General features: G+C 44.6%; 1 protein-coding gene across 1 annotated transcript in view; it reads right to left on the bottom strand.

Annotated features, from left to right (window-relative positions):
• LOC120057561 (leucine-rich repeat and calponin homology domain-containing protein 2-like) overlaps nucleotides 1–19,901 on the bottom strand; it is a 67,468-nt gene extending 47,567 nt beyond the window's left edge. Inside the window, exon 1 of the mRNA XM_039006147.1 lies at nucleotides 19,673–19,901. Coding sequence (XP_038862075.1) covers nucleotides 19,673–19,901 — 229 coding nt within the window. The remainder of the gene's footprint in view (nucleotides 1–19,672) is intronic.
• Nucleotides 19,902–20,225: the final 324 nt, after the last annotated feature.

The raw sequence follows: 20,225 nt of genomic DNA, 5'->3' as shown, positions 1-20,225 counted from the left end.
CGAGGGACACTGTGTCTCAGTGCTTTTGCCGTTAATGCTCTCCCCATTGAGTAGACTGTATCACAGTGACATCTACACTGAGTGCACAAAACATTAGGAACACCTGCTCTTTCCATGACAGACTGACCAGGTGAAAGCTATGATCCTTTATTGATGTCACCTGTTAAATCCACATCAAATCAGTGTAGATGAAGGGGATGAGACAGGTTAAAATAAGGATTTTTAAACCTTGAGACATGGATGTGTGCCATTCAGAGGATGAATGGGCAAGACAAAAGATTTAAGTAACTTTGAACGGGGTATGGTAGTAGGTGCCAGGTGCACCGGTTTGAGTCAAGAACTGCACCACTGCTGGGTTTTTCACACTCAAGTTTCCCATGTGATCTCAAGAATGGTCCACCACCCAAAGGACATCCAGCCAACTTGACACAACTGTGGGAAACAGAGTCAACATGGGCCAGTATCCCTGTGGAACATTTTCAAAACCTTGTAGAGTCCATGCCATTAATTAATTGAGGCTGTTCTGAGGGCAAAAGGGGATGCAACTCAATATTAGAAAGGTGTTCCTAATATTTTGTACCCTCAGCGTATATGGCTACCAATATTAGTTATTTCCTGTGTTAGCTGTTATCCTACCTGAAATATAATCTTGGGAGGGAAGAAAAATGGGCCACATTACTAGCTACGGCCGGTGACACAGCGATACAGCTGCCCAGTGAGAAAGAAAATGTGGTCTGACTGTATATTGTAAAATCCAATTGCGGGGGAAAACACAGCAACTGTTGTCACAGTCGAAGAGGTTCTCAGTTTTGTGTAGGTATAATGTTTGAGCTCAATAGCGACTATTTTACAACCAATATATTTGATATGGCTTTGAGATACAGAGCGCGCAAAATGCACGTCGGCCATTTTGCGATTGCATAGGCCTCATTAGGTAGTAGTCTAGGCTACAACTGCAAAGATATTTGGGACATTACATGTACTGTTAGATTAATGCATGGCTATTAGCAGTGGCTATTATTTTTAGAGTTAGCGATCTAGCGAATGTGTTTTGAGTTTCCACCTACTGAGGTGGTGAATTAGCCCCGAATAAAGTAGCCTTTGATATCAGTGCGCATAGATGCAAGCAAATTAATCTACTGAACAACAAAAACATCGGAACATTCTGGAGCCCTATTTTAACAGTAAAATATAACATTGTCAACTTACAATTCATGACAATCACTGGATTAGGTTGCACATTCAAATATTTTGAATCACACCATGTTAAATAAAACATTTGTTGAAAACCATCTCAGTAGTCTATTTCACTTCTTAATAAAGCACTGTGAATGACCTTCTAAGATGCCGGTTGAATGAAAATGTGACTTTCAGAAATAAGATTAGATTGTTTCCTCACAGCAAACAGAAGCAACCATCTAACTATACGCCACAACAACAACCACAAATGGTGCCACCAAATCATGGGTTGGGAAATGTTAGACTGGAGCCCTGCCAGGTCAGTAGATGGACCTTAAATTATCTCATGTCCTTGCACCCAAATCTCATAAACATTGGAAGGTTGCGAGTCGATTTACTCTTTGTTTGCCCTGTTTCTAAAGAAACATGTGTTTATTCACACAAACTCTGACACATTTATGAGATGCATTAAGACACGCCCATTCCCAGAAACTCATGCACTTCGACACACATATTTTCATGTGGTGATGCGTCTCTGCTGATGCGTCTCTGCTGATGCAGGTTTCATTGGCCCATGTGGGCCTGTGTGTGCTGGGGCCTGAGCTGATACAGTAATTAGAGACCCGTTTAATGAGCTGCACAGCCCCTGGTAAACACACACAGCACAGGCTTTTCAATTACTCTCTTTGTGGCTGCTCACACACACACCATCTCCATTATTACATACAAGTACACAAGTACAGCAGCACCAAATAAACTATTGAGCAATACATTAATTGGCTTAACTGAATACAAGCCCATATCTTTTGGGAAGTACTGTATGCATGTATGTAGAGTCATGTAGATTCAGGAGACAGGAACATCTCTTTTCTCTCCCACACAAACACATAGCCAATACTGTCTTTATCTCGGTCGCTCAGACTAAACACAGAGACATATCAGGGCTCCCGAGTCGTGCAGCGGTCTAAGGCATCACATCTCAGTGCCAGAGGAGTCACTATAGACCCTGGTTCGATTCCAGGGTGTATCCCAACCGGCCGGGATTGGGAGTCCCATAGGGCGGCGCACAATTGGCCCAGCGTTGTCCGGGTTAGGGTTGGGCCGGGGTAGGCCGTGATTGTAAATAAGAATTTGTTCTTAACTGACTTGCCTAGTTAAATAAAGGTTCAATAAAATAAAAAATAAATAAACATACAGACAGATAAATTCTCTCTTGGACCCCCTAATGGGAAGCTTAAGGTGTCCGGCACAGCTTTAACAGCTAGTAAAGGCTTTGCGGCCAATTCTATGCTGAGAGCTAGTCTTTCTACACGCATCATTCATGTTGTACAGCATAGGTAAGCATTGATTTCCCCTTTCTGGCATGAAAACGCATGTATGTGTGTGTAGATATTACCCCCTCGTCCCAATCCTGTGATGTCAGAGCGTTGCATGGGAGCGCCGTGTGAGAACAGTTCATCCTACAGGCCTTTGTTCTCTCACATAGCCCAGGCACACAGGGCCTAACTACCTGGAGCGTTGGGCCAGTAACTGAAAGGTTGCGGAATAGAATCCCCGAGCTAACAAGGTAAAAATCTGTCGTTCTGCCCCTGAGCAAGGCAGTTCCCCGGGCCAAGATGACGTGGATGTCGACTAAGGCAGCCCCCCGCACCTCTGATCCAGAGGGGTTGGGTTAAATGCGGAAGACACATTTCAGTTGTACAACTGACTACGTATCCCCCTTTTCACTGACTGACTCAACATAACCCAGACCGTACCCACAGACACAGACAGTGAGAATGGCTGACTGACAGAGAGAGATAGACAGACAAAGCTGGGGGAAAGACAGAGAGGATCATGGGAGCAGACAGACCGGCTAGAAAGACATAAGAGACAGATATGAGAGAGGCAGACTCGAGCATCACGTCGCTCTTCTGCTAATATGTACAGGAAGAGAAAGGTCGGGTGGATGTGCTGTGAATGTAAAGGCAAAGGGATCTCTCCCATTAAAAATAAAATCAACTAACAGACATTCCCCTTTCCCCCTGAGGGGAAGACCAAAGTTGGCCCAGGCCCTCTTCTACAACTGGAGGTTTTGATGATGCAGGCTCCCATCTGTACATGAAGGGACCCCGACCCCCCCCTGCTGGGCTAAACAAAGACCCAGCCACTATTGTTTGGGGAGCGTTTGAAGCGCACGGGGTCGATGACGAAGGGGGTGGGGAGAAGAGTGCTGCTTTGCTTTTGTGATGCTGTCCATTTCTCTGTCTCCATCCTTGCCCCTGACCAAACGCCATCTGTGGCAGGAGCAGGGAGGCAGGCAGGCAGGCAGGCAGACAGCAGGCCCTTTGTTAGTGCCCACAGAGTTCCAGCAAAACACAGCCGGCCAGGCTGACTACCCCCCCAGCCAAACCATCATGCTGCAGCCTCTTCATCAAGTCCAGAAAGGGCTCTTTTATTCAAAGGACATTGAGACTAATAGATTAAGCCTGGCTGGTAGTGACGCTGAGAGCAGGAGGAGACAGGAGGGTTGAATGAACTTGTAGTGTAATGTGAATAGGTAATGCCCCGTTCACACCTTCTCCAGTGGATGTGGTCTATCGTCTCGCAACAGACCGATGTAAATTAGCCTTAAGATAGGCTTGATATGTGACTAGGCAAGGCTTGATTTTAGTGGAAGTATGAACTAGACTTAACCAAACCACGACATTTAGCTCATACAATCCGCTTCTACCATCAGATAATTACCCCTCCGGTAGTGGCAGAATAAATCTTCACTTAGCCATAAGGCATTGAGGCGTGGGGTGCGCTCGGGCTGCAAAATGGCTGCCATTTATCACCAAGGTTAGGGTAGAACACCGTTGGTGGATGAAGAGGAGGCACAAAATGTCACCTTTTACTGGAACATTTCCTTTCAATTCAGTTTTTAGTGTAAATTCTTGTCTTAAAATGTATTATGCGACCATGGTACATTGTATGGAGCAAGAGAGCTTGGCTCCAATGAAATGTACCAACTCAGTCCGTTTGCCTTTCCTGCAAAGCAGCTTAACAAAGGAGACAGTATCGTATCAGTGGTTGGTTGACTGGGGCTGCTAGGCTAATTTGATGTGTATCTCCCGAATGCTAGCTGCTGATGGAGGGAGATGACCTGTGGGCAGTTGCTCCGCACACAGGGCCCTCTGCCGTTACCACAGCACACACATGGCTCCAAATTAAACACATTCTAAGCAATGTTCTCCTCAGCTAATCACATTCATTTGGACCGAGCTAAAAGTCCCTAATAGAATTCTGTCCTTAATAGAATTCTGTCCTTAATAGAATTATCAGCCGTCTGAAGCACACCAGGCATCAACAGAAACAGGGGGGTGACGGTGGGAACTCTTCTCGCCTAATATCGGCCTCCGTCATTTCATTTTGTGTACTGGATTAACCTTCTCACATGATCCTTTCTGTTACTTGAAACAAATTAGTAGACTAGCATGGATAAGTGTCAATGGACTAGCATGGATAAGTGTCAATGGACTAGCATGGATAAGGGTCAATGGACTAGCATGGATAAGGGTCAATGGACTAGCATGGATAAGGGTCAATGGACTAGCATGGATAAGGGTCAATTAATGCAAAAGTGGCATAGAATTTATAAATCAACCGTTTTGGAAACATAATATTGTCAATGGCAAAAAGACTGATATATGATTCACTTTAATGTTATTGTATGTTAACAACGAGCACGTAGACTTTATCAACAAAATATTTAACAACAGAACTCAGGTCTGTCTGACAGGCATGCATGTGTTCAGACTGTTTTTCCCCCAGACATGTTGAGGCAGACTAGGTAATCTACACAGAACCCCGAGGGGCGAAATGGGAGTTGGGATTTTCAGCCATCTGTGAGAATCCCAATCAGATTGCCAAGAGTGTGGCAGCTTCCTGAGTCAATATGTGCGCGCAAAATGGGAAAGTGTTAGCATTCTGGAGCCAGCGGAATGTGTATTTATACGTGTGAGTGTGGGAGTGGTGGGTTGTGCGATTTGGTCGGCTGGGAAAATCTAAGAGTGTTTACGTGTGTATATGGAGGGGGTGTTGGTGTGTGTGGGAGGTGGTACTGTAGTTGAGGGGACTATGGAGGGTGTTGGTGTGTGTGGGAGGTGGTACTGTAGTTGAGGGGACTATGGAGGGTGTTGGTGTGTGTGGGAGGTGGTACTGTAGTTGACGGGACTATGGAGGGTGTAGGTGTGTGTGGGAGGTGGTACTGTAGTTGACGGGACTATGGAGGGTGTTGGTGTGTGTGGGAGGTGGTACTGTAGTTGACGGGACTATGGAGGGTGTTGGTGTGTGTGGGAGGTGGTACTGTAGTTGACGGGACTATGGAGGGTGTTGGTGTGTGTGGGAGGTGGTACTGTAGTTGACGGGACTATGGAGGGTGTAGGTGTGTGTGGGAGGTGGTACTGTAGTTGACGGGACTATGGAGGGTGTTGGTGTGTGTGGGAGGTGGTACTGTAGTTGACGGGACTATGGAGGGTGTTGGTGTGTGTGGGAGGTGGTACTGTAGTTGAGGGGACTATGGAGGGTGTTGGTGTGTGTGGGAGGTGGTACTGTAGTTGAGGGGACTATGGAGGGTGTTGGTGTGTGTGGGAGGTGGTACTGTAGTTGAGGGGACTATGGAGGGTGTTGGTGTGTGTGGGAGGTGGTGTTGTAGTTGAGGGGACTATGGAGGGTGTTGGTACTGTAGTTGAGGGGACTATGGAGGGTGTTGGTACTGTAGTTGAGGGGACTATGGAGGGTGCTGGTGTCCAGTATAACCATACAACCAATGAAAACAAAAGAGGGTAAGTGATCACATGACAGAAAGTCAAGCTTCACCACTGTAGCCAAATTTCAACTGACAGTGAAATACTATAGTGCTCAGGAGTCACGACACAATCAAACAACCAAATGTTCATGTTCAAATATCCTATATCTACAGCATTTACCCCCATCCTATCATTGTTTTTTGTTGGAGGGAAAGTCTCTCTCGTTCTCCTGTATGTGCAGTGCAGTGTGTTGGTGCCCTTTGGGGTAGGGTGGAGTTGCATAGCGTAGAGTAGGGTCATGCAGCAGCATGTTGGCTCAAACATCTGGCCAGGTTGGGCCTCTGCTCTCCAGCCTCCCTCCAAGGTCAGGGCATCGGCTTACAGCTCACACATTGCCATGGGAAAACAAACTGGACTGCCGGCAAACTGTCAACAACATACTGCAAACACACACATACACCTTTGTGTCAGCTTGCCTTTCTCATTCTTTGTATGCATCTCACGTAAATACGACACACACACACACACACACACACACACACACACACACACACACACACACACACACACACACACACACACACACACACACACACACACACACACACACACACACACACACACACACACACACACAAGCTCCAACTCATGAGTTTTGCATGAACACATGGCCTAGGTCTATGTTGACAGCTCCTGCAAGGACCCAACCACTTAAGAACAATGGAAATAGCATTTTTCTTCTAATTATTTTACAACACTGTTGCTGTGCTGCTCTAAGTTGTGAAGCATTCTCAAAGTACTCTTGATTGTATTCTGTGGTGTGGTTTCATGCTCCAGCATTCCATCTTTAATGATTCTGTTTGAGAGTTCTGTCTGCTGAGGATTCCATCTGGGAGGTTTATCTATGGAGTATATTATATACAGGGTTCTGTCATCAGGGGTTCTGTCATCAGGGGTTGACCCCGTTTAGTTGACAGGTCGATTGTTTGGTCGATATATATTTTTTAAATGTTATGGCGCACGAGCCACCGGTCTGATTCACGCCTGTCTCAGTGGACTAGTCCATTGCTGAGGCCGCGGGGATGATCCTGTGAAAAAGAAAAAAATGCCTGCCTGATTACTCATCTCTTGCGCAATTAGCCTACGGCTGTGTCTGTCTGTACAGAGCTCGCTGGCACAGGAAACTGAGGGCTCAGACCATTTTACACAATGGTGCTAGAGTGAACCTCCGGCTGTATCCAGGTTAATAGTTGATACAATGTTTCAAGTTCCTTGCTGACTGGCCATGCATAGCCAAAGTGATTCATAGGATATTTATTTTTATGAGGATATTTTCTACCTGCAAGCTGCAATGTTTTTGTTGGCTTTATGTAGGCTATTTTTACATATTGGTAATGGCAATAAGTTACTTTTAGAGTTGTATCATTGTCATTGAGATATAATTTGTATTAACCACATGACATTGATTTCGCGATATGAAGACTTTTTTTTATAATGAAATGAAACTGTTCCAAAATTTGCATATGAAATCATAACTAGCACGCGGATCAGTAGAAATGGTACAATAACATGGCATTCCAAATGGAAAAGGTTGCTGACCTCTGGTGTATCAGAATCCACGAAGGCTAGCAGCAGCGGGGAACTGTGTTTTTTCTTCTGGTTAGGTTGTATTGGTTTCTGGCTCCCTCTTTAGTCATGTGTGTGTCTTCATTTTTACATTTCAGTGCTTAAAGCATCAATCAAAATTGCCTACATACTGTATAATAGATTTTATTCAAACATAAACTACAGTGCATTCGAAAAGTATTCAGACCCCTTGACCTTTTCCTAATTTTTTGTTACAGGCTTATTCAAAAAAAAATATATATATTGTATTGTTCCTTAAGCTACACACAATACCCCATAATGACAAAACAGGTTTTAAGAAATGTTTGTAAATATATTAAAAATAAAATAAACAGTACCTTATTTACATAAGTCTTCAGACCCTTTACTCAGTACTTTGTTGAAGCACCTTTGGCAGCGATTACACTCTCGAGTCTTCTTGGGTATGACGCTACAAGCTTGGCACACCTGTATTTGGAGAGTTTCTCCAAATCTTCTCTGCAGATCCTTTCAAACTCGGTCAGGCTGGATGGGGAGCGTCGCTGCCACAGCTATTTTCAGGTCTCTCCAGAGATGTTCGATCGGGTTCAAGTCCGGGCTCTGGCTGGGCCACTCAAGGACATTCAGAGACTTGTCCCGAAGCCACTCCTGCGTTGTCTTGGCTGTGTACTTAGGGTCGTTGTCCTGTTGGAAGGTGAACCTTCACCCCAGTCTGAGGTCCTGAGCACTCTGGAGCAGGTTTTCATCAAGGATCTCCCTGTACTTTGCTCCATTCATCTTTCCCTCGGTCCTGACTAGTCTACCAGTCCCTGCCGCTGAAAAACATCCCCACAGCATGATGCTGTCACCACCATGACTCTCCGTAGGGATGGTGCCTGTTTTCCTCCAGGTGTGATGCTTGGCATTCAGGCAAAAGATTTCAATCTTGGTTTCATCAGACCAGATAATCTTTTTTTTTTTCATGGTCTGAGATTCTTTAAGTGCCTTTTGGCAAACTCCAAGCGGGCTGTCATGTGCCTTTTACTGAGGAGTGGCTTCCATCTGGCCACTCTACCATAAAAGGCCTGATTGTTGGAGTGCTGCAGAGATGGTTGTCCTTCTGGAAGGTTCTCCCAGCTCCAGAGAGGAAATCTGGAGCTCTGTCAGTGACCATTGGGTTCTTGGTCACCTCCCTGACCAAGGCCCTTCTCACCCGATTGCTCAATTTGCCCAGGCAGCCAGCTCTAGGAAGAGTATTGGTGGTCCCAAACTTCTTCCATTTAAGAATGATGGAGGCCACTGTGTTCTTGGGGACCTTCAATGCTGCAGAAAGTTTTTGGTACCCTTCCCCAAATCTGTGCCTCGACACAATCCCGTCTCGGAGCTCTATGGACAATTCCTTCGACCTTGTGGCTTTGTTTTTGCTCTAACATGCGCTGTCAACTGTGGGACCTTATATAGACAGGTGTGTGCCTTTCCAAATCATGTCCAATCAATTGAATTTACCACAGGTGGACTCCAATCAAGTTGTAGAAACATCAAGGATGATCAATGGAAAACGGGATGCACCTGAGCTCAATTGAGTCTCATAGCAAAGGGTCTGAATACATTTTTTTATTTAAGTAGGCAAGTCCGTTAAGAACAAATTCTTATTTACAATGACGGCCTACACCGGCCAAACCGGACGACCCTGAGCCAATTGTGCGCCCCGCCCTAAGTTACAGTACCAGTCAAAAGTTTGGACACACCTACTCTTTCAAGGGTTTTTCTTTATTTTACTATTTTCTACATTGTAGAAAAATAGTGAAGACATCAAAACTATGAAATAACACAGAATCATGTAGTTTAAAAAAAAGTGTTAAACAAATACCCACCCTTTGCCTTGATGACAGCTTTGCATTCTCTCAACCAGCTTCACAAGTCTTGAAGGAGTTCTGAGCACTTGTTGGCTGCTTTTTCTTCACTCTGCGGTCCAACTCATCCCAAACCATCTCAATTGGGTTGAGGTTGGGTGATTGTGGAGGCCAGGTCATCTGATGCAGCACTCCATCACTCTCCTTCTTGGTCAAATAGCCCTTAGACTGGAGGTGTGTTGGGACATTGTTGTGTTGAAAACCAAATGATAATCCCACTAAGTGCAAACCAGATGGGATGGCGTATCGCTGCAGAATGCTGTGGTAGCCATGCTGTGCCTTGAATAATAAATAGATCACTGACAGGGTCACCAGCAAAGCACCATTACACCTCTTCCATGGTGAGAACCACACGTGGAGATAATTCGTTCACCTACTCTGCATCTCACAAAGACACGGCGGTTGGAACAAAAAATCTCAAATTTCCACCTGTCTAATGTCCATTTCTCGTGTTTCCTGGCCCAAGCTCAATGACGTGAAAGCTTAAGAATGCCGCTAAGTTTAGACCTTTGTCTCCGGAGTACACATCTTCGTCTTCTGAATACAAACCAAGTAAAAACGTCACTTTAGGTCTTCTTGCTCTCCTTGAGGATCTCGAAATGGAGTAGGTTGGCAGTGGTGAGCACTCTGAAGTTGAGCCAGACCAGGACGAAGTGGGTCTACCTGCGGCGACAGGTGTGGTAGAATCCTACCAGAGAAGAGTTTGACCCGGTGGGAGTGATATTTTTGGGAAGAGTGGATTCCTGCTTTTTGGCCGACACAAAACAGCTCAGACGTGAAATGGTAGGCCACACAAGCTCAGAACGGGACCGCCAAGTGCTGAAACGCGTAAAAATTCTATCCTCGGTTGCAACACTCCCTACTGAGTTCCAAACTGCCTCTGGAAGCAAGCTTCATGAAATGGGTTTCCAAGGCCGAGCAGCCGCACATAAGCCAAAGATCACCATGCGCATTGCCAAGCGTCGGCTGGAGTGGGTGTAAAGCTCACTGCCATTGGGCTCTGGAACAGTGGAAACGCCTTCTATGGAGTGATGAATCACAAATCTGGGTTTGGCGGATGCCAGGAGAACTCTACCTGCCCGAATGCATAGTGCCAACTGTAAAGTTTGGTGGAGGAGGAATAATGGTCTGGGGCTGTTTTTCGTGGTTTGGGCTAGGCCCCTTAGTTCTAGTGAAGGAAAATATTAATGCTACATCATACAACACAGAATCATCTGGCATATCGTGATATGTTAATATATCCATGTTTTATGCGTTGTCCACACTCTCGTCCTCATAAGAACATCCTTGGAGAATGCACTCAGAGCATGGAGCACGGTAATATGCATATTGAGAAACTGCTAGAGTTTCTACCTGATAAGGTCAGGTTAGGTTATATTTGCTATTCTGTGAGGCCCTATATTCAAATGAAAGTGTCACATGCACTGAGTACAACAAGTGCAGACCTTACTGTGAAATGCATACTTACAAGCCCTTAAACCAACAATGCAGTTCAAGAAATAGAGTAAAGAAAATATTTGCTAAATAAAAAAATAACACAATAAGATTACATCCCTTTTACATGGGAAATGCCCTGGTGCCCATGTGTCCTTTTACATGGGAAATGCCCTGGTGCTCATGTGTCCTTCTACATGGAAATGACCATGAACAGATCCTCCATGAAGAAGAGAATCTTACCAAAGTGCCTGCCCTGGTTCGTCCAACCATCTATCTGTAATGTGTTTTTCTGAACTAATGACAATTATTTTCATGTCATGACTGTCAGTGTCATGTGCAAGAATTGTCTACTGACTTACAGTATCCTGGATAAAGAAATCACATTCATTAAAACCTTCTCTTTACATGATCCGTCTGTCAACTGCTATTCAAAGTACTACTGACTCAATCGTCCTAAAACTAAAATAGAGAGGTTTCTTTTTCTGAACCAGAAGTCATGTACTTGGACTTAAAACCAGCGTAGAAATAGAACACATTCATGCAACTGACGCATTTCTCCTTTCATCCCAACAGTGTTCTTTGAACAGGACTATCTCCATCTGCCAGTCGAGATTTAATGGAGGATTTGATAATGCCAGCTTAAACAATGTATGCCTTCCATTTCTTCTCTCTCAAAGATGACAAAGTCATCATCAAGAGGAATCCCTTGTGGAAAATGGCAAAAAAAATGGCAGAGCCTACTCCTTTCACACAAAAGCCTTTTTCACCACTGTTCACCTATCCTCACATTATACACTACAAGGTGTTACAATCATGTGTGAATGGAAATGCACCTTCTATAAAACAAAACAGCCCTCTTTATCCATCTGAAAGGCACTGCTTGTCCTCACTTCCTTTAGCAGAACTAATCTACAGCAAATATATCCTTTTGTAGAGGAGAGAAAAGGGTGAATGTAGCAGCACTGACCAAACACACCACACCCATAGCAGTATAATCAGCCAATTGTCTTCTTGCCTTATATACTGTCTGCAACAATACTCTAAATTACTATCAACACTGCATGCATTCAATCTCAACATGGACGGCATATCTCTCTTCTTTCACAGGTCCTCACTATCCTTACACTTAAATAACTTGTCAAGTAACTTCTCACTGGCAGGTCTTGCCTTTGATGGGAACATTACATCCTACCTGATAAGACAATAAGCCTGGTCTGTCACCACTACACACACACACACACACACACACAGCTATGCCAGAAATAGTGCACACAAACTTCCTGTATTCACAGCTTCTCATGACTCGGTATGATGCTTTAAAAAATAAAAAATTAACACATCGCTCTGGTATTCTTCTCCAGTGATAGACCATAGCAACGTATACACTTAACACTTATTATTATGTGCTGAAACCAACTCACACGGTCATCATGTCACAAGATTGAAGTCAGTCAGATCATTTGTAGAACTGATAAACTGTGAAGTTAGTATGTTTGTTTTTAGCAGCTAACGAATACATCTCGTTCCAAAAATAGACCAACAAGTGTCTCGTTAGCTGGCTGAAGGAACATTCCATGTATAATTCAAACAGAGCACTTCAAAGTAGGCTAGAATAAATGAACATCTCTGATGCAGTCTAGTAGGCATACTGTAGGTCTCTCCTATCTACACTGAAAAAAAAAAAATATATATATATATAAATAAAAGGCAACATGTAAAGTGTTGGTCCCATGTTTCATGAGCTAAAATATATATATTTTTTTAAATCACAGAAATTTTTCGGACACACAAAAAGCTTATTTCTCTCTAATTGTGCACACATTTGTTTACATCCCTGTTAGTGAGTCATCCTTTCCCCTACATAATCCATCCACCTGACAGGTGTAGCATATCAATAAAATGATTAAACAGCATGATCATTACACAGGTGCACCTTGTGCTGGAGACAATAAAAGGCCACTCTAAAATGTGCAGTTGTCACAACACAATGCCACAGATCTCAAGTTGAGGGAGCGTGCAATTGGAATGCTGACTGCAGGAATGTCCACTAAAGCTGTTGCCAGAGAATTGAATGTTAATTTCTCTACCATAAGCCGCCTCCAACGTTGTTTTAGAGAATTTGGCAGTACGTCCAACCGGCCTCACAACTGCAGACCATGTGAATTGGGTCGTGTGTGTGAGTGGTTTGCTGATGTCAACGTTGTGAACAGAGTGCCCCATGGTGGCGGTGGGGTTATGGTATGGGCAGGCATAAACTACGGACAACGAACACAATTGCATTCTATCTATGGCAATTTGAATGCAGAGATAACGCGACGAGATCCTGAGGCTCATTGTCGTCCCATTCATCTGCACGGCCCCATGTCGCAAGGATCTGTAAAAAATTCCAGGAAGCTGAAAATGTCACAGTTCTTCCATGGCCTGCATACTCACCATACATGTCACCCATTGAGTATGTTTGGGATGGTCTGGATCGACAGCGTGTTCCAGTTCCTGCCAATATCCAGCAACTTTGCACAGCCATTGACGAGGAGTGGGACAAAATTCCACAGGCCACAATCAACAGCCTAATCAACTTTATGAGAAGGAGATGTGTCACACTCCACGAGGCAAAAGGTGGTCAAACCAGATACTGACTGGTTTTCTGATTCAGGCCCCTACTTTTTTTAAGGTATCTGTGACCAACAGATGCATATCTGTATTCGCAGTCATGTGAAATTCATAGATTAGTGCCTAATATATTTCAATTGACTGATTTCCTTATATAAACTGTAACTTAGTAAAATCTTTGAAATTCTTGCATGTTGCATTTCATTTATATTTTTGTTCAGTATAAGTAGAGGGGATTCTTGCATATAGGACACACTTCTTTACCTAAATGTACACAATAAATCACAACCCACTGGGCACAGACCTCAATTCAACGTTTATTCCACGTTGGTTCAACAGAAACCAGTATGTGCCCAGTGGGAACAAACTTTATTTCTCTGTATTCATTTTAACTAAGGCCTTTGTGAAACCTGATTTAAATAATTTCCCTAACATCACAGGCTAGGAGCTATTTTCAATCTGAACAAGAGGCTGCTGACTAGGCTGGTGTTTGCCATTTCCCCTTCACTTGTTATGAGACATCAGGCACACTGCCCTGTGTGAACGTCTCAGTGTTTGTATTTGTCAACTAGCCCACCCGAGTAGCCTACATTGCCCACCAAGACCATGCAATGACATAATTATAGACACCCAAACAACAAATACAAACACACAGAAACACAAACCAACTCATATACAGTCACTTCCTCTTGAGTTAGTTACCCCGGGTTTGCAAAAGGAAGACTCTGTTCCTCTGAAACTAGTGACTTGTTTGGAAACAGTGGGTGTGTTAATTCAGGAGCTGACAGGGGGTTGACAGAAACAACAGCTAGTTTTGTTTTAACACATGGGCACTAACTCCATCAGAGGCCTTGACGGCAGACGACTGCAACCAAAACAGACAACTTCACATACACGCACATTATGAATAGCCCTTTAGAATCATTGTCATACTAGATCACTGTCTTATTCACAGAATAATTGACAGATTAAGCCCACTACAGTACTGTACACCAGGAGAGTCATACACCCCCAAAGTCTGAGGGGGCACAAATTACGTGAGGAAGGATTTGGGTGGACCGGAGGTGGCGTAAGTTGGAGAAGTGAAAAAAATTCAGGCACATGAAACTACTTTTTCCTACAATCTAGAGCCATAATCATTATGCTTAATTGATGTCAACAATAATGTATCTGCATGCTCCTGACTGGTGCTACTTTTTAAAAAATAAACTAAATATGCATCTCTGCTCAAATCTTGGTAAAAGATTGAAAGGAATGTGAGTCTTATTCAGTACATTCAGTAATTGCTTGATTTTCTGAAGTCTACCAACGGTGTCAGCCGGCTTTTTTTAATTTCACCTTTATTTAACCAGGTAGGCCAGTTGAGAACAAGTTCTCATTTACAACTGCGACCTGGCCAAGATAAAGCAAAGCAGTGCGACACAAACAACAACACAGAGTTACACATGGAATAAACAAACATACAGTCAATAATACAATAGAAAAAGTATATATACAGTGTGTGCAAATGAGGTAGGATAAGGGAGGTAAGGCAATAAATAGGCCATAGTGGCGAAATAATTACAATATAACAATTAAACAATGGAGTGATAGATGTGCAGAAGATGAGCGTGCAAGTAGAGATACTGGGGTGCAAAGGAGAAAAATAAATAAAATAAATAACAGTATGGGGATGAGGTAGTTGGTTCGGCTATTTACAGGTGCAGTGATCTTTGAGCTGCTCTGACAGCTGGTGCTTAAAGCTAGTTAGGGAGATATGAGTCACCAGCTTCAGTGATTGTTTTGCAGGCTTGCCAGCTAAGATGGCGCCGGAGGTGAATGTTAACATTTTACATGTTCCTATCCAATTGTGTTTTTTGTTTGTTTCTTTGCGATGTTTGTAACGTATTTTGTACATGTTGCTGATACGGTCTCTTATGACCGAAAATAACTTCTGGACATCAGAACTGCGATTACTCACCACGAACTGGCAGAATCCTTTTTTTCCTTTAACGAGTCCGACGAGCCCAACCTGAATGACATACTGCTTTCCCAGGAACAGGCCCAGATCTCCGTCATTTGCGTGAAGAGAAGTCGGAGAAAAAGGGGCCGGTGGGCGGGCTGCCTTCTGAGAATTCGTAGGCGATCGAATAAACCCCCACTGCCTTCCATTCTGCTAGCAAACGTGCAATCTTTGGAAAATAAAATCGATGACCTACGTGGAAGATTAAACTCCCAACAGGACATTCAAAACTGTAATATCTTGTCCTTCACGGATTCATGGCTGAACGACGACATTATCAACATACAGCTGGCTGGTTATATGCTGTATCGGCAGAATAGAACAGCAGCATCTGGTAAGACAAGGGGTGGGGGACTATGTATTTTTGTAAATAAACAGCTGGTGCACAATATCTAAGGAAGTCTCAAGGTTTTGCTCACCTGAGTTAGAGTATCTCATGATAAGCTGTAGACCACACTATCTACCTAGAGAGTTTTCATCTGTATTTTTCGTAGCTGTCTACATACCACCACAGACTGATGATGGCACTATGACTGCACTCAATTTGTATTCAGCCACAAGCAAACAGGAAAACGTTCACCCAGAGGCGGCGCTCCTAGTGGCCGGAGACTTTAATGCAGGGAAACATAAATCGGTCTTATCAAATTTCTATCAGCATGTTAAAGGTGAAACCAGAGGGAAAAAAACTCTGGACCACCTTTACTCCACACACAGAGATGCATACAAAGCTCTCCCTCGCCCTCCATTTGGCAAATCTGACCATAATTCTATCCTCCTGATTCCTGCTAACAAGCAAAAATTAAAGCAGGAAGCACCAATAACTCGAACAATAAAAAAAGTGGTCAGATGAAGCAGATGCTAAGCTACAGGACTGTTTTGTTTTGCTAGCACAGACTGGAATATGTTCCGTGATTCCTCCGATGGCATTGAGGAGTACACTACATCAGTCATTGGCTTCATCAATAAGTGCATCGATGATGTCATCCCCACAGTGACCGTGCGTACATACCCCAACTAGAAGACATGGATTACAGGCAACATCCGCACAGAGCTAAAGGCTAGAGCTGACTCTTTCAAGAAGCGGGACTCTAACCTGGAAGCTTATAAGAAATCCCGCTATGCCCTCAGACGAACCATCAAACAGGCAAAGCATCAATACAGGACTAAGATCGAATCATACTACACCGGCTCTGGTGTTCGTTGGATGTGGCAGGGCTTGCAAACCATTACAGACTACAAAGGGAAGCACAGCCGAGAGCTGCCCAGTGACACGAGCCTACCAGACGAGCTAAATGACTTCTACGCTCGTTTCGAGGCAAATAACACTGAAACATGCATGAGAGCACAAGCTGTTCCAGAAGACTCTGTGATCACGCTCTCCGCAGCCGATGTGAGTAAGTCCTTTAAACAGGTCAACATTCACACAAGGCCGCAGGGCCAGACGAATTACCAGGACGTGTACTCCGAGCATGCGCTGACCAACTGGCCAGTGTCTTCACTGACATTTTCAACCTCTCCCTGTCTGAGTCTGTAATACCAACATGTTTTAAGCAGACCACCATAGTCCCTGTGCCCAAGAACACTAAGGTAACCTGCCTAAATGACTACCGACCCGTAGCACTCACATCTGTAGCCATGAAGTGCTTTAAAAGGCTGGTCATGGCTCACATCAACACCATTATCCCAGAAACCCTAGACCCACTCCAATTTGCATAGCGCCCTAACAGATCCACAGATGATCTCTATTGGGCACTCCACACTGCCCATTCCCACCTGGACAAAAGGAATAAGCTATGTGAGAATGCTATTCATTGACTACAGCTCAGCATTCAACACCATAGTGCCCTCATCAATAAGCTAAGGACCCTGGGACTAAACACCTCCCTCTGCAACTGGATCCTGGACTTCCTAACGGGCTACCCCCAGGTGGTAAGGTTAGGTAACAACACATCCGCCACACTGATCCTCAACACAGGGGCCTCTCAGGGGTGCGTGCTCAGTCCCCTTCTGTACTCCCTGTTTACTCATGACTGCATGGCCAGGCACGACTCCAACACCATCATCAAGTTTGCCGATGACACAACAGTGGTAGGCCTGATCACCGACAACGACAAGACAGCCTATGGGGAGGAGGTCAGAGACCTGGCCATGTGGTGCAAGGAAAACAACCTCTCCCTCAACGTGATCAAGACAAAGGAGATGATTGTGGACTACAGGAAAAAGAGGACCGAGCACACCCCCTTCTCATCAACGGGGCTGTAGTGGAGCCGGTTGAGAGCTTCAAGTTCCTTGGTGTCCACATCACCAACAAACTAACATGGTCCAAGCACACCAAGACAGTCGTGAAGAGGGTATGACAACACCTATTCCCCCTCAAGAGACTGAAAAGATTTGGCATGGGTCCTCAGATCCTCAAAAGGTTCTACCGCTGCACCATCCTGACTGCTTGCATCACTGCCTGGTATGGCAACTGCTCGGCCTCCGACCGCAAGGCACTACAGAGGTTAGTGCGTACGGCCCAGTACATCACTGGGGCAAAGCTACCTGCCATCCAGGACCTCTACACCAGGCGGTGTCAGAGGAAGGCCCTAGAAATTGTCCAGCCAAGTAATAACAAGCATGGAGCTCAGTATGTTGAACTGCATTCTGCCTCTCATCACCACCATCAATGATTCCACCACCTGGCTTCAGAGGCCACACAATCAGGCACCACGTGTGTAACGGATGTGAAATGGCTAGCTAGTTAGCGGGTACGCGCTAGTAGCGTTTCAATCAGTTACGTCACTTGCTCTGAAACCTAGATGTAGTGTTGCCCCTTGCTCTGCTTTTGTGGAGCGATGGGTAACGACGCTTCGTGGGTGTCAGTTGTTGATGTGTGCAGAGGTTCCCTGGTTCGCGCCCGGGTCGGGGCGAGGGGACGGTCTAAAGTTACACTGTTACATTGGTGCCGTGACACGGATCACTGGTTGCTGCGGAAAAGGAGGAGGTTGAAAGGGGGGTGAGTGTAACGGATGTGAAATGGCTAGCTAGTTAGCGGGTACGCGCTAGTAGCGTTTCAATCAGTTACGTCACTTGCTCTGAAACCTAGATGTAGTGTTGCCCCTTGCTCTGCAAGGGCCGTGGCTTTTGTGGAGCGATGGGTAACGACGCTTCGTGGGTGTCAGTTGTTGATGTGTGCAGAGGTTCCCTGGTTCGCGCCCGGGTCGGGGCGAGGGGACGGTCTAAAGTTATACTGTTACACGTGCATGATGTACAGTTGGCTATTATAGACCCTGCAGTGTGGGAAACCAGCAGCATCATTTCATAAGACAAATTCATGCTTCATTCTGCCAAAACATACACAGGCTATTGATAGTGTATAGTATAGGCCTGCTATGTGTTCAACCACATGAATAGCCTACATTGTACTCTCAAATCGACATATGATATTTGACCTCTTGAGAATAAAATATACATTTACTAATTTCATATCTGTTCACTTAAAATTAAGCTACTAGAATTATGATTCAACAGAAATTAAACGAATGTGTCTGTTCAATCCAAATCGATCTCGTACATCCCTAAGGGGGTAATGCGCCTATACACCCATCATTGGGGCTATGGAGACGGCGTATCTTTTGTCTTCGTCTGCCGGAGACAAAATAGCCTTTCAGTGAACATGCATAAATATTCATTGGGTAAGGTTTTACGATTCATCTTCCCATTCGCTAATAATTTGCTTCACCTAGCCAGGCTACTCACCATCTAAATGTAGGTTAATGTAAAGCCGCTCTATCGCTCTGACTGGGTTGCGCTTGTCATTTCATTCATGCATATGGTATCAACAAGGGAGCGATTGGGGAGTAAACGACCAAAACATCTAAACAAGCCGTTGCCGCGGCATTGCAATCACAATTGTAGATAACGTGAATACTATGGCACATTTTTACACATTCAGCTCAGCCATTCTATTCCTTGCGAAGACACCACGATAAGAAAGCCAATGCAACACTGTGTCTATTGCACTATTAATCAAACATAGCTGTTTGTGAAAATAGCCCATGGTAGGCTAATATAATAGTGCGCACCACGTTCAATTGTATACATATTTTGCTACATTGTTGCATGGCACGCCTATTTGTTCAACCAGCTGAAGCCAGCGGGTCTCAGGAGCAGCCAGCATTTCGGAAACCCACCTGCCTGCGTTGTATCAGTAAGATCATAGCACAGTCCAGGGTAGTCTCTCAGCTTCCTCCCGCTAAGATTCAACGTCCCTGAGCACACAGCATCCTCCAGAGCGCGGTCTAAACTCCGGGCCGTGTGGAGCTGATGCTGGTTGATCCCCGGGTTCCAGTGAGGTCCGTTGGATAAGTGATGGTTTGAAAGAGCCGTTACAGCTCCCACACCTCCCTGACTCGACGCCATTTTCATAAGAGGAATTATTCTTACAATAATAACAAGCGGTAGTTTCTCTGCCCATGCGCACAAAGTAGAGACTCCGGGGACTTTAGGCTAGACGTTAGGGGAAGGGCTTCTGAGAGGGCGTGGGCTCGGTTTAGCGCCGATGCTAAATTCGTTTTTTACTGGATATTTGGTGGATATTCGGTTTTCTCTCATAAATAGCTATTGAACCAAGCATGCCATAACTTTGAATAATGTATATTCTGAAACAGGGTTGGAGGGATAAAAATCCACACTTTTTTTGTTTTTGTTTTAAATAATAGGATTTAATATTTCAATCTTGAATAG

Source organism: Salvelinus namaycush, chromosome 12 (genome assembly GCF_016432855.1).
Source record: "Salvelinus namaycush isolate Seneca chromosome 12, SaNama_1.0, whole genome shotgun sequence".
NCBI classification, from domain to species: Eukaryota; Metazoa; Chordata; class Actinopteri; order Salmoniformes; family Salmonidae; genus Salvelinus; species Salvelinus namaycush.
Note: the sequence above shows the minus strand (reverse complement) of the source record. Positions and strands in the feature narration are given on the sequence as shown.